We start from the raw sequence: 16,320 nt of genomic DNA on the forward strand, positions 1-16,320 counted from the left end.
TAGGACTGAATCCATGATGTCCTAGACATACTGAAGTCTGGTCAATGTCCTTCCACCAATACCAGACAGGAACGACCATGCTAGGTGATGGCACCCCCCCTCACTATGACAGCTGGTGCTGGTTCTGTGCGTCTCCTCACTATACATGATGGCAGTAGGACTGAATCCATGACGTCCTAGACATACTGAAGTCTGGTCAATGTCCTTCCACCAATACCAGACAGGAACGACCATGCTAGGTGATGTCGCCCCCCCCCTCACTATGACAGCTGGTGCTGGTTCTGTGCGTCTCCTCACTATACATGATGGCAGTAGGACTGAATCCATGACGTCCTAGACATACTGAAGTCTGGTCAATGTCCTTCCACCAATACCAGACAGGAACGACCATGCTAGGTGATGGCCCCCCCCCTCACTATGACAGCTGGTGCTGGTTCTGTGCGTCTCCTCACTATACATGATGGCAGTAGGACTGAATCCATGACGTCCTAGACATACTGAAGTCTGGTCAATGTCCTTCCACCAATACCAGACAGGAACGACCATGCTAGGTGATGGCGCCCCCCCACTATGACAGCTGGTGCTGGTTCTGTGCGTCTCCTCACTATACATGATGGCAGTAGGACTGAATCCATGACGTCCTAGACATACTGAAGTCTGGTCAATGTCCTTCCACCAATACCAGACAGGAACGACCATGCTAGGTGATGGCCCCCCCCCCCTCACTATGACAGCTGGTGCTGGTCCTGTGCGTCTCCTCACTACACATGATGGTAGTAGGACTGAATCCATGATGTCCTAGACATACTGAAGTCTGGTCAATGTTCCTTCCACCAATACCAGACAGGAACGACCATGCTAGGTGATGGCGCCCCCCCACTATGACAGCTGGTGCTGGTCCTGCGAGTCTCCTCACTACACATGATGGTAGTAGGACTGAATCCATGATGTCCTAGACATACTGAAGTCTGGTCAATGTCCTTCCACCAATACCAGACAGGAACGACCATGCTAGGTGATGGCACCCCCCCTCACTATGACAGCTGGTGCTGGTTCTGTGCGTCTCCTCACTATACATGATGGCAGTAGGACTGAATCCATGACGTCCTAGACATACTGAAGTCTGGTCAATGTCCTTCCACCAATACCAGACAGGAACGACCATGCTAGGTGATGTCGCCCCCCCCCTCACTATGACAGCTGGTGCTGGTTCTGTGCGTCTCCTCACTATACATGATGGCAGTAGGACTGAATCCATGATGTCCTAGACATACTGAAGTCTGGTCAATGTTCCTTCCACCAATACCAGACAGGAACGACCATGCTAGGTGATGGCGCCCCCCCACTATGACAGCTGGTGCTGGTCCTGTGCGTCTCCTCACTATACATGATGGCAGTAGGACTGAATCCATGATGTCCTAGACATACTGAAGTCTGGTCAATGTCCTTCCACCAATACCAGACAGGAACGACCATGCTAGGTGATGGCCCCCCCCCCTCACTATGACAGCTGGTGCTGGTTCTGTGCGTCTCCTCACTATACATGATGGCAGTAGGACTGAATCCATGATGTCCTAGACATACTGAAGTCTGGTCAATGTTCCTTCCACCAATACCAGACAGGAACGACCATGCTAGGTGATGGCGCCCCCCCACTATGACAGCTGGTGCTGGTCCTGTGCGTCTCCTCACTATACATGATGGCAGTAGGACTGAATCCATGATGTCCTAGACATACTGAAGTCTGGTCAATGTCCTTCCACCAATACCAGACAGGAACGACCATGCTAGGTGATGTCACCCCCCCCCCCCCCCCCTCACTATGACAGCTGGTGCTGGTTCTGTGCGTCTCCTCACTATACATGATGGCAGTAGGACTGAATCCATGATGTTCTAGACATACTGAAGTCTGGTTAATGTTCCTTCCACCAATACCAGACAGGAACGACCATGCTAGGTGATGGTGCCCCCCCCCACCATGACACATGGTGCTGGTCCTGTGAGTCTCCTCACTATACATGATGGCAGTAGGACTGGATCTGACGTCCTAGACATACTGAAGTCTGGTCAATGTTCCTTCCACCAATACCAGACAGGAACGACCATGCTAGGTGATGGCGCCCCCCACCATGACACATGGTGCTGGTCCTGTGCGTCCAAGAGCCATTTTATCACAACATTAGCCTCGATGGATGCCTTAAAGGGGTTCTGCACTTTCATTTAACTGACGATCTATCCTCTGGATAGATCATCAGCATCTGATCGGTGTGGGGTCCTGGGTGTTGGACCCCCGCTGATCAGCTGTTCGAGAAGGCAGCGGTGCTCCAGCAGCGCCGCGGCCTTCTGTTTACCGCCAAGCCGTCGGCCCAGTGACATCACGACTAGAATCAACTAGCGTGGGCGGGGCTAAACTTGTCAAACAGCTGATCGGCGGGGGTCCCGGGTGTCAGAACCCACGCCGATCAGAAGCTGTTGATCTATCCAGAGGATAGATCATCAGTTAAATGAAAGTGCAGAACCCCTTTAAACCTCCCCTACAGTGAAATACCAGCACAGCCTGCTGCCACCACTAGGGGGAGCTCTCTGCAGAAGTGTCCTCTACAGGCGGCTGCAGGCAGCCCAGCTTTATGTCAGTGCAGGGGATTCGGAGCTGACAATACGTGACCCTCAGGACACACTGCTCACCTACAGGGCAGGGCCTGACACCGTTACTTACCGGAGGCCCCCCTTACACCTCCCGCCCCCGGAGGATCCGTCACTTCCACCACACAAGACTTCAAATAATTCTCTTTATACAAGAAAAGTCTACAATTAAAAACCAGACCCCTGGGTGTCCCCACATATGCACCAGCCCCTGAAAAAAAGGGGTGGAGGGGGTATCGAGTCTTTGTCATCACGCTCCCCCGCGGTCCGTGTCCTAGAGGTAGAGAGGAGGGAGCTCTGCGGGGTCCGTCCTCATGACAGGGGTACAGTCTCTGTCTGCAGCTGTGGGAGTAAGGCAGAGGGGGAGGCGATGAGGGACACAGGGGCTCAGCGTCACCACAGCCGGTGCTGGTGAAGATTACGACTCAGGACGGAGCGGACATCAGCGGTGAACCTGCCAGAGAGAGCGGAGTCACAGGCTGACACACCGGTATACCCCTCCACCCACAACTCAGAGCGGCACCCACCTCAAGGCGTCCAGCATGGGCAGCAGGTTGAGAAGAGCCGTGTCACTGGGGTCACTGAACCAGGACTTGATCGGAATTGCATTGTCTGTAAGAGAGACAAGCTCAGGACAGGCAGGGCTAGGCTCAGTGGTAAATAAGGCGAGGTATCAGGGCTAGGCTCAGTGGTAAATAAGGCGAGGTATCAGGGCTAGGCTCAGTGGTAAATAAGGTGAGGTATCAGGGCTAGGCTCAGTGGTAAATAAGGTGAGGTATCAGGGCTAGGCTCAGTGGTAAATAAGGTGAGGTATCAGGGCTAGGCTCAGTGGTAAATAAGGTGAGGTATCAGGGCTAGGCTCAGTGGTAAATAAGGTGAGGTATCAGGGCTAGGCTCAGTGGTAAATAAGGTGAGGTATCAGGGCTAGGCTCAGTGGTAAATAAGGTGAGGTATCAGGGCTAGGCTCAGTGGTAAATAAGGTGAGGTATCAGGGCTAGGCTCAGTGGTAAATAAGGTGAGGTATCAGGGCTAGGCTCAGTGGTAAATAAGGTGAGGTATCAGGGCTAGGCTCAGTGGTAAATAAGGTGAGGTATCAGGGCTAGGCTCAGTGGTAAATAAGGTGAGGTATCAGGGCTAGGCTCAGTGGTAAATAAGGTGAGGTATCAGGGCTAGGCTCAGTGGTAAATAAGGTGAGGTATCAGGGCTAGGCTCAGTGGTAAATAAGGTGAGGTATCAGGGCTAGGCTCCGTGGTAAATAAGGTGAGGTATCAGGGCTAGGCTCCGTGGTAAATAAGGTGAGGTATCAGGGCTAGGCTCAGTGGTAAATAAGGTGAGGTATCAGGGCTAGGCTCAGTGGTAAATAAGGTGAGATATCAGGGCTAGGCTCAGTGGTAAATAAGGTGAGATATCAGGGCTAGGCTCAGTGGTTATCAGTAAATAAGGTGAGATATCAGGGGTAGGCTCAGTGGTTACCGGGTCAGATCATAAAAGAAGGCTTAGTGGTAATCAGTAAATAAGGTGAGATATCAGGGCTAGGCTCAGTGGTAAATAAGGTGAGATATCAGGGCTAGGCTCAGTGGTTATCAGTAAATAAGGTGAGATATCAGGGGTAGGCTCAGTGGTTACCGGGTCAGATGATAAAAGAAGGCTTAGTGGTAATCAGTAAATAAGGTGAGATATCAGGGGCAGGCTCAGTGGTAATCAGTAAATAAGTTTAGATATCAGGGGTAGGCTCAGTGGTTATCAGTAAATAAGGTGAAATATCAGGAACAGGCTCAGTGGTTACCATGTCACATGATAAAAGCAGGCTCAGTGGTTATCAGTAAATAAGGCGAGATATGAGGAGCAGGCTCAGTGGTAATAAATAAAAAGGTGAGATATCAGGGGTAGGCTCGGGGATTATCAGTAAATGAAGGGATATAACAGGAGCAGGCTCAGTGATAACCACTCAGCCCGCTACTGTCTTGTGGCATGGTAATTAGTAAATGAGCTGAGATTTCAGGAGCAGGCTCAGTGGTCATCAGTAAATGAAGGATAATAACTGGAACAGGCTCAGTGGTTATCAGTAAATAAGGTGAGATCAGGGGCAGGCTCAGTGGTTACCATGCCACATGACAGTAGTGGGCTGAGTGGTTATTAGTAAGTTAGGTGATATAACAGGAGCAGGCTCAGTGATAACCACTCAGACCGCTACTGTCATGTGGCATGGTAATTAGTAAATGAGCTGAGATAACAGGAGCAGGCTCAGTGGTTATTGGTATAGCAGCGGAGATAGCAGCTGGCTCAGTGGTTAATGGAGAGGATAAGTAAGCCCACACACTGGTCTCTGTACCTGGATGACTTCGATAGGCCCCCGGGGAGTTGTCCAGGATGACCACGCTGGACAGGTCGCTGTGGACTACAGAGAGATCCTTAATATAACTGCCGAGCTCCAGCGTGCAGTGCTGAGGAGAGACGAGACGTTACTGACCGCGTACAGACCGCCGCCCACAAGGGTTCATCACCGCCAGCATGGCGCCCACAGGGACATAGGCGTCAACCCCACTGACCATAAGAGCTTACACTCTACAGGAGAGAGAGAGGACCTCACTGACCATAAGAGCTTACACTACAGGAGAGAGAGAGAGAGGACCTCACTGACCATAAGAGCTTACACTACAGGAGAGAGAGAGAGAGGACCTCACTGACCATAAGAGCTTACACTACAGGAGAGAGAGAGGACCTCACTGACCATAAGAGCTTACACTACAGGAGAGAGAGAGGACCTCACTGACCATAAGAGCTTACACTACAGGAGAGAGAGAGGGACCTCACTGACCATAAGAGCTTACACTATACAGGAGAGAGAGAGGACCTCACTGACCATAAGAGCTTACACTATACAGGAGAGAGAGAGGACCTCACTGACCATAAGAGCTTACACTACAGGAGAGAGAGAGGACCTCACTGACCATAAGAGCTTACACTACAGGAGAGAGAGAGGACCTCACTGACCATAAGAGCTTACACTACAGGAGAGAGAGGACCTCACTGACCATAAGAGCTTACACTACAGGATCGAGAGAGGACCTCACTGACCATAAGAGCTTACACTACAGGAGAGAGAGAGGACCCCACTGACCATAAGAGCTTACACTACAGGAGAGAGAGAGGACCTCACTGACCATAAGAGCTTACACTCTACAGGAGAGAGAGAGGACCTCACTGACCATAAGAGCTTACACTACAGGAGAGAGAGAGGACCTCACTGACCATAAGAGCTTACAGCTACAGGAGAGAGAGAGGACCTCACTGACCATAAGAGCTTACACTACAGGAGAGAGAGAGGACCCCACTGACCATAAGAGCTTACACTACAGGAGAGAGAGAGGACCTCACTGACCATAAGAGCTTACACTCTACAGGAGAGAGAGAGGACCTCACTGACCATAAGAGCTTACACTACAGGAGAGAGAGAGAGAGAGGACCCTCACTGACCATAAGAGCTTACACTACAGGAGAGAGAGAGGACCCCACTGACCATAAGAGCTTACACTCTACAGGAGAGAGAGAGGACCCTCACTGACCATAAGAGCTTACACTCTACAGGAGAGAGAGAGGACCTCACTGACCATAAGAGCTTACACTACAGGAGAGAGAGAGAGAGAGGACCCTCACTGACCATAAGAGCTTACACTACAGGAGAGAGAGAGGACCCCACTGACCATAAGAGCTTACACTCTACAGGAGAGAGAGAGGACCCTCACTGACCATAAGAGCTTACACTACAGGAGAGAGAGAGGACCTCACTGACCATAAGAGCTTACACTACAGGAGAGAGAGAGGACCTCACTGACCATAAGAGCTTACACTACAGGAGAGAGAGAGGACCTCACTGACCATAAGAGCTTACACTACAGGAGAGAGAGGACCTCACTGACCATAAGAGCTTACACTACAGGAGAGAGAGAGGACCTCACTGACCATAAGAGCTTACACTACAGGAGAGAGAGAGGACCCCACTGACCATAAGAGCTTACACTACAGGAGAGAGAGAGAGGACCTCACTGACCATAAGAGCTTACACTACAGGAGAGAGAGAGGACCTCACTGACCATAAGAGCTTACACTACAGGAGAGAGAGAGGACCTCACTGACCATAAGAGCTTACACTACAGGAGAGAGAGAGAGGACCCCACTGACCATAAGAGCTTACACTATAGGAGAGGACCCCACTGATTAGAGGGGTGACTGATGTGTAGACGTGGGGGAGGGGTACTGTGGCTCACCTGCCGGTAGAAGCGCCTCCTCAGGACGCCTCTATTGTTGTCCAGTTTGTCGGCCACGGCTGACCCATAGATCTCCATGCTGGCTGTGAAGACGACGAGCTCGTACCACTGACTGACCTGGTGGGGGGAGGACAATGTCACTAGCACAGGGTGTGGGCAGCGCCATCTTGGGCCGACTGTTCCGTACTCACCACTTCCAGGAAGAAGTCAACGTGTGGCCGTTTATGTACAAAGAAGCGCACCGGGTGCTTATCTATAACCACCTACGGAGAAGAGGGAGGCGGGTGAGTGCCGAGCGGGGCCACATGGGGCAGCACACAACACACTTACCTTTAAAATAAAATCCGGGGGGGTCCCTGGACGGACCGTCGGCCGCAGGACTCCGTCATGATGAGAGTGGATCAACGTCTCATCCAAGTCCAGAACCAAGACCTTCCTCTTCACCTGGTCTGAAACACAGAGGCGTTCAACTCTACACTACAGGCCGACGGCGGGGCGCGCACTACAGGCCGACGGCGGGGCGCGCACTACAGGCCGACGGCGGGGCGCGCACATGAAATATAGGACCTCACCAACACAGTAAACCCCCTCCAACTGCATCTGTACACACCAAAACACCACACACACCAGAACACAGCCTGCAACCCCCCCCCCCCCTACACACACACACACCAGAACACAGCCTGCAACCCCCCCGAATAAACACACACACCACACACCAGAACACAGCCTGCAACCCCCCCCCCCACACACACACCAGAACACAGCCTGCAACCCCCCCCCACACACACACCCAGAACACAGCCTTCAACCCCCCCCACACACACACCAGAACACAGCCTGCAACCCCCCCCACACACACACACCAGAACACAGCCTGCAACCCCCCCACACACACACCAGAACACACCTGCAACCCCCCCCACACACACCCAAACACAGCCTGCAACCCCCCCCACACACACCCAGAACACAGCCTGCAACCCCCCCCACCACCCACACCAGAACACAGCCTGCAACCCCCCCCACCACACACACCATAAACACCGCCTGCAACCCCCCCCACACACACACCATAACACAGCCTGCAACCCCCCCCACACACACACCAGAACACAGCCTGCAACCCCCCCACAACACACACAGAACACAGCCTGCAACCCCCCCCACACACACACCAGAACACAGCCTTCAACCCCCCCCACACACACACCAAACCACAGCTGCAACCCCCCCCCCCCCCCACACACACACCAGAACACAGCCTGCAACCCCCCCCACACACACACCATAACACAGCCTGCAACCCCCCCCACACACACACCAGAACACACGCCTGCACCCACCCCACACACACACCAGAACACAGCCTTCACCCCCCCACACACCAGAACACAGCCTTCAACCCCCCCCACACACACCAGAACACAGCCTGCAACCCCCCCCCCACACACCCAAACCAGCCTGCAACCCCCCCCCCGCCACACACACACACCAAACACAGCCTGCAACCCCCACACACACACACACCACCAGAACACAGCCTGCAACCCCCCCCCACACACACACCAGAACACAGCCCTGCAACCCCCCCCCACACACACCAAACACAGCCTGCAACCCCCCCCACCACACACACACAGATACACAGCCTGCAAACCCCCCCCCCCCACACACCACCAGAACCCAGCCTGCAACCCCGCCCCCACACACACCAGAACACAGCCTGCAACGCCCCCCCCCCCACACACACACACACCAGAACACAGCCTGCAACCCCCCCCCACACACCCAGAACACAGTCCTGCAACCCCCCCCGCCCCCCACACACACACCAAGAACACAGCCTGCAACCCCCCCCCCCACACACACACCAGAACACAGCCTTCAACCCCCCACACACACACCAGAACACAGCCTGCAACCCCCCCCCCCCACACACACACCAGAACACAGCCTGCAAACCCCCCCCACACACACACACAAAGCCATAACACAGCCTGCACCCCCCCCCCACACAACCAGAACACAGCCTGCAACCCCCCCCACACACACACACACACAGAACACAGCCTGCAACCCCCCCCACACACACACACACCCAGAACACAGCCTCCACCCCCCCCCCCCCACACACACACACCAGAACACAGCCTCCACCCCCCCCCCCACACACACACCATAACACAGCCTGCAACCCCCCCCCCCACACACACCAGAACACAGCCTGCAACCCCCCCCCCCCACACACACCATAACACAGCCTGAAACCCCCCACACACCAGAACACAGCCTGAAACCCCCCCCACACACACACCAGAACACAGCCTGCAACCCCCCCCACACACACACACACCAGAAACACAGCCTGCAACCCCCCCACACACACACACCAGAACACAGCCTGCAACCCCCCCCACACACACACACCAGAACACATCCTGCAACCCCCCCCACACACACACCAGAACACAGCCTGCAACCCCCCCCACACACACACCAGAACACAGCCTGCAACCCCCCCCCACACACACACCAGAACACAGCCTGCAACCCCCCCACACACCAGAACACAGCCTGCAACCCCCCCCACACACACACACCAGAACACAGCCTGCAACCCCCCCCCCCCCCACACACACACACACACACCAGAACACAGCCTGCAAACCCCCCCCCCACACACACACACCAGAACACAGCCTGCAACCCCCCCCCCACACACACACACCAGAACACAGCCTGCAACCCCCCCCCCACACACACCAGAACACAGCCTGCAACCCCCCCCCCCCACACACACACCCAGAACACATCCTTCAACACCCCCCCCCCCACACACACACACCAGAACACAGCCTGCAACCCCCCCCACACACACACACACCAGAACACAGCCTGCAACCCCCCCCCACACACCAGAACACAGCCTGCAAACCCCCCCCCCACACACACACACACACACACCAGAACACAGCCTGCAACCCCCCCCCACACACACACACACACCAGAACACAGCCTCCACCCCCCCCCCCACACACACAAACCAGAACACAGCCTGCAAACCCCCCCGCCCCCACACACCAGAACACAGCCTGAACCCCACACACACCAGAACACAGCCCTGAAACCCCCCACACACCAGAACACAGCCTGCAACCCCCCCCCACACACACACACCAGAACACAGCCTGCAACCCCCCCCCACACACACACCAGAACACAGCCTGCAACCCCCCCCAGCACACACACCAGAACACAGCCTGCAAACCCCCCCCACACACACAAGCCACACCAGAACACAGCCTGCACCCCCCCCACACAACACACCCAAAGAACACAGCCTGCAACCCCCCCACACACACACACACATAACACAGTCCTGCAACCCCCCCACACAACAGCACACCAGAACACAGCCTGCAACCCCCCCCCCCACCCACACCAAACCACAGCCTGCAACCGCCCCCACACACACCATAACAACAGCCTGCAACCCCCCCACTACACCAGAACACATGCGCTGCAACCCACCCCACACACACACTAAACAACCAGAAACACAGCCTTGCAACCCCCCCCCCCCCCACAACACACACACCACGACACACCAGAACACAGCCCTGCAACCCCCCCCGCCCGACACCACACACCAGAAACACAGCCTTGCCAACCCCCCCCCCCACACCAAACACGTAGAAACACAGCACTGCAACCCCCCCCCCCCACACACACCAGAACACACCTTCACCCCCCCACACCCAACCACCAAGCCTCAACCCCCCCACACACCAAACACAGCCCAACCCCCCCCACACAACCAAACACACAGCCTGCAACCCCCCCCACACCACACACCAGAACACAGCCTGCAACCCCACCCACAACACACACACCAAACACCTCCTGCAACCCCCCCCACACACACCAAACACAGCCCGCAACCCCCCACAACCACCAGAACACAGCCTGCAACCCCCCCCCCACACACCAGAACACAGCCTGCAACCCCCCCCCCACACACACCAAACACAGCCTGCACCACCCCCCCCCCACACACACCAAACACAGCCTGCAAACCCCCCCCCCCCCACACCACACACCAAACACATCCTGCAACCCCCCCCCCACACACCAACCAAACACAGCCTGCACCCCCCCCACACCCACCCCAGAACACAGCCTGCAACCCCCCCCCGCCACACACACCATAACACAGCCTTCAACCCCCCCCGCCACACACACCCAACACAGCCTGCAACCCCCCCCCCCACACACACACACCAGAACACAGCCTGCAACCCCCCCCCCACACACACACACACCAAACACCCTCAACCCCCCCCCCACACACACCAGAACACAGCCTGCAACCCCCCCCACACACACAACCAGAACACAGCCTGCAACCTCCCCCCCACACACACACCAGAACACAGCCTGCAACCCCCCCCCCACACCAGAACACAGCCTGCAACCCCCCCCCCCACACACACACACCAGAACACAGCCTGCAACCCCCCCCCCACACACCAGAACACAGCCTGCACCCCCCCCCACACACACCAGAACACAGCCTGCAACCCCCCCCCACACACACCGAACACAGCCTGCAACCCCCCCCACACACACACCAGAACACAGCCTGCAACCCCCCCCCACACACACACCAGAACACAGCCTGCAACCCCCCCCCCACCACACCCAGAACACAGCCTGCAACCCCCCCCACCCCACACACACCAGAACACAGCCTGCAACCCCCCCCCCACACACACACCATAACACAGCCTTGCAACCCCCCCCCACACACACACCCAGAAACACGCCTGCAAACCCCCCCCCCACACACACACACACCCAGAACACAGCCTGCAACCCCCCCCCCACACACACCCACACCAGAACACAGCCTTGCAACCGCCCCCCCCACACAACCACACCAGAACCACAGCCTGCAACCCCCCCCCCCACACACACCAGAACACAGCTGGCAACCCCCCCCCTCCCCACATCACACCAGAACACAGCCTGAACCCCACACACCACCAGAACACAGCCTTAAAACCCCCCCACACACACAACACCAGAACACAGCCTGCAACCCCCCCCCCACAACACACACCAGAACACAGCCTGCAACCCCCCCCCAACACACACACCAGAACACAGCCTGCAACCCCCCCCACACACACACCAGAACACAGCCTGCACCCCCCCCCGAAACACAGCCTGCAGACCAGCGCCCCCACGAAGCTACCAGCACCATAACACATGCGCTGCAACCCCCCCACACATCACCAGAACAACAGTCTGCAACCACCGCCCACCCACCAGAACACAGCCTGCAAACCCCCCCCCCCCCACCACACACACACCACCAGAACAAAGCCTTCAACCCCCCCCCCCCCACACACACCACACACACACACCAGATACACATCGCCTGGAACCCCCGCCCCCCCCCCACGACACACCAGAACACAGCCTGCAACCCCACCCCACACACACCAGAACACCAGCCTGCAACCCCCCCCACACACCAGAACACAGCCTGCAAGCAAACCCCACCCCCACCCAGAACACAGTCCTGCAACGCCCCCCCACACCAGAACACAGCCTGGCAAACCCCCTCCCACAACACACACCAGAACACAGCTCTGCAACCCCCCCACCCCCCACACACACCAGAACACAACGCCTGCACCCCCCCCCCAACACACCAGAACACAGCCTGCAACCCCCGCCCCCCCACACACCAGAACACAGCCTGCAACCCCCCCCCCCCCACACACCAGAACACAGCCTGCAACCCCCCCCCCACAACACACACACACACACAAGAACACAGCCTGCACCCCCCCCCCCCACACAACACCAGAACACAGCCTGCAAACCCCCCCCCCAACACCAGAACACAGCCTGCAACCCCACCCCCCACACCACCAGAACACAGCCTGCAACCCCCCCCACACACCCCAGAACACAGCCTGCACCCCCCCCCCCCCAACGACACACACACCACACCAGAACACAGGCCTGCAACCCCCCCCCCCACACACAGAACAAAGCCTGCAACCCCCCCCCCCACACAACACACCAGAACACAGCCTGCAACCCCCCCCCCCACACACACACCAGAAACACAGCCTGCAACCCCCCCCCCCACACACACCAGAACACAGCCTGCAACCCCCCCCCCACACACCAGAACACAGCCTGCAACCCCCCCCCCCCCACCACACACCAGAACACAAGCCTGCAACCCCCCCCCCCCACACACACCAGAACACAGCCTGCAACCCCCCCCCCCCACACACACCAGAACACAGCCTGCAACCCCCCCCCCCCACACACACCAGAACACAGGCCCTGCAACCCCCCCCCACAACACACCGAACCACAGCCTGCAACCCCCCCCCCCCCACACCAGAACACAGCCTGCAACCCCCCCCCCCCCACCCCAGAACACAGCCTGCAACCCCCCCCCACCCACCACCCAGAACACAGCCTGCAACCCCCCCCCCCACACACCAGAACACAGCCTGCAACCCCCCCCCCCACCCACCAGAACACCGCCTGACACCCCCCCCCCACACACCAGAACACATGCCTTCAACCCCCCCCCCCAACCCACCCCAGAAACCCAGCCGCCCTGCAACCCACCCCCCCCCACCAGAACCAGCCTGCAACTCCCCCCCCACCACCCAGAACACAGCCTGCAACCCCCCCCCCACCACACCAGAACACAGCCTGCTGACCCCCCCCACACACACCAGAACACAGCCTGCACCCCCCCCCACACACCAGAACACAGCCTGCAACCCACCCCCCACACACACCAGAAACACAGCCTGCAACCCCCCCCCCACACCCAGAACACAGCCTGCACCCCCCCCCCACACACCAGAACACAGCCTGCACCCCCCCCCCCCACACACCAGAACACAGCCTGCACCCCCCCCACACACACACCAGAACACAGCCTGCAACCCCCCCCCACACACACCAGAACACAGCCTGCACCCCCGCCCAACACACACCAGAACACAGCCTGCAACCCCCCCCCACACACACCAGAACACAGCCTGCACCCCCCCCCGCCCACACACACACCAGAACACAGCCTGCAACCCGCCCCCCCCCCACACACCAGAACACAGCCTGCACCCCGCCCCCCACACACACCAGAACACAGCCTGCAACCCCCCCCCCCCCCCACACACACCAGAACACAGCCTGCACCCGCCCCCCCACCACACACCAGAACACAGCCTGCAACCGCCCCCCCCACACACACCAGAACACAGCCTGCACCCCCCCCCCCACACACACCAGAACACAGCCTGCACCACCCCCCCCCCCACACACACACCAGAACACAGCCTGCACCCCCCCCCCCCCCCTCCAGCTGAATACACCCTGTACAATATGATCATAAAGGATAATGATTGAGTATTTATGACTTACTGAGGCGGTTCCGGGAGGCAGGGGACAGGGGGAGGACGTCATATCTGACAGTCTGATACTGGATAACCTGGGGGATATGAAAGAAAGCAAATGAGAAAAAAAGTAAATATCCTTTTAAAAGATAAACCTCAGCGTCCCAGTCACCACCACACATTACCTGTATCATACCCGATATATCACCCCCTGTCCTGTACATTACCTGTATCCTACCTGATATATCACCCCCCCGTCCTGTACATTACCTGTATCCTACCCGATATATCACCCCCCCCGTCCTGTACATTACCTGTATCCTACCTGATATATCACCCCCATCCTGTATAATATACCATTGACCATAACGCAATGCTATGACGGGATGCATAATGGAAACGAGACGGATCCGTTTTGCAGCCCATAGACTTCTAATATGGAATGAATAACGGAATGTATCCAAAGACATTCATAGAATTGTGTTCTGGTCGGTGGTAACGGAATCCATAACGCAATTCACCTTTTACCACCAAACGAAGCGTCAACGAATTTAATGAGGAAATTCACTCATCTCAATACCTTCAGTGCGGTCCCATCTATAAAGATGTGAGGGGTGCAGTCACTTCTGTGAGATACTGGATATCCCCCCATGTACACAGCCGTACACCCCAAGATCTACAGTCGGGTCCATAAATATTCGGACACGGACACAATTCTGACATTTCTGGCTCTATCCACCACCACAATGGATGTGAGATGAAGCGGACAAGATGTGCTGTACCCGCAGACTGTCAGCTTTCCCCCGCAGACTGTCAGCTTTCCCCCGCAGACTGTCAGCTTTCCCCCGCAGACTGTCAGCTTTTAAATTTTCAGTTGCCAAATCAAAATCGAATCAAAATTTTAGTATCGTTGAGGAAATTTCCCACTGGGAAAGGAGATCCATCCATCAGCTCAATGCCACTGGGCTTCACTTGGGAAACTCAGAGGGCTGAGGAGTCGATAGAACTTAGAGCCCATATTCCACTTTAGGCCGACACTACACATCATTCAGGTACCTGATTACCTTGAAGCGTGGACCAGAGGTTGACTCTCCAATGCTTCAGTGCTATATGCAATATGTAGTAATGACTCTAAAGTGCCTCGTGGTCTATTATGTGTCACACAATAGACTGTTTCACAGGAGGTCTGGCCTCGCCCTCCTTTATGTTCTCCTGCTTTTACAAATAAAGCTTTTGGCAAATTCTAAGTCGTATTGGCGACCATTTTGGTCGCCATCTGGAGCCCTTTATATGTGCCTCCCACTTGTTAAGAGACCAGAAGTAATGGGACAATTGTCTTCTCGGCTGTCCCATGGCCGGTGTGTGTTATCCCCTCATTATCCCAATTACAATGAGCAGATACAAGGTCCAGAGGTCCTCTCCAGTCTGATATCTGCATTTGGAATCTGTTGCTGTCAACTCTCAAGATGAGATCCAAAGAGCTGTCACCATCAGTGAAGCCATCATTAGGCTGAGAAACACCACAAACCCATCAGAGAGATAGCAAAAGCATCAGGCGCGGCCAAAACTACTGTCTGGAACATTCTTATAAAGAAGGAACGCACCAGTGAGCTCAGCAACACCACAAGACCCGGAAGACCACGGAAAACGACTGTGGTGGATGAGCAAAGACTTCTTCCCCTGGTGAAGAAAACGCCCTTCACAACAGTTGGCCAGATCAAGAACACTCTCCAGGAGGTAGGTGTATGTGTGTCAAAGTCAGCAATCAGGAGAAGACTTCACCAGAGTGAATACAGAGGGTTCACCACAAGATGGAAACCATTGGTGAGCCTCAAACAGGAAGGCAGATTAGAGTTTGCCAAACGACATCTAAAGAAGCCTTCACAGTTCTGGACCAACATCCTATGGACAGATGAGACCAAGACCAACTTGTACCAGAGCGATGGGAGGAGAAGAGGATGGAGAA

General features: G+C 56.2%; 1 protein-coding gene across 1 annotated transcript; it reads right to left on the minus strand.

The window, feature by feature from the left end:
* Positions 1-2,775: 2,775 nt before the first annotated feature.
* On the minus strand, positions 2,776-14,586 carry CTDNEP1 (CTD nuclear envelope phosphatase 1). The gene is made up of 7 exons (XM_044273292.1): positions 14,383-14,586; positions 7,242-7,360; positions 7,103-7,174; positions 6,912-7,028; positions 4,976-5,087; positions 3,171-3,255; positions 2,776-3,097 (listed from the first exon to the last, which is right to left on the minus strand). Exons 1-7 carry the CDS (start codon positions 14,576-14,578, stop codon positions 3,037-3,039), a joined length of 762 nt encoding a protein of 253 aa, XP_044129227.1. The 5' UTR covers positions 14,579-14,586; the 3' UTR covers positions 2,776-3,036.
* Between the last annotated feature and the right edge of the window lie 1,734 nt (positions 14,587-16,320).

Source organism: Bufo gargarizans, unplaced genomic scaffold, assembly GCF_014858855.1.
Source record: "Bufo gargarizans isolate SCDJY-AF-19 unplaced genomic scaffold, ASM1485885v1 fragScaff_scaffold_574_pilon, whole genome shotgun sequence".
Taxonomy (NCBI): Eukaryota; Metazoa; Chordata; class Amphibia; order Anura; family Bufonidae; genus Bufo; species Bufo gargarizans.

What these genes read in the sequence shown, in the direction of transcription:
- CTDNEP1 (XM_044273292.1), bottom strand. Translation starts at nt 14,578, where the DNA reads ATGTACAGGACAGGGGGTGATATATCGGGTATGATACAGGTAATGTGT. An exon ending in TGCCTCCCGGAACCGCCTCA is followed by an intron (nt 7,361 to 14,382) that starts GTAAGTCATAAA and finishes TCTGTGTTTCAG; the next exon opens with ACCAGGTGAAGAGGAAGGTC. An exon ending in CCCATGCTGGACGCCTTGAG is followed by an intron (nt 3,098 to 3,170) that starts GTGGGTGCCGCT and finishes TCTCTCTGGCAG; the next exon opens with GTTCACCGCTGATGTCCGCT.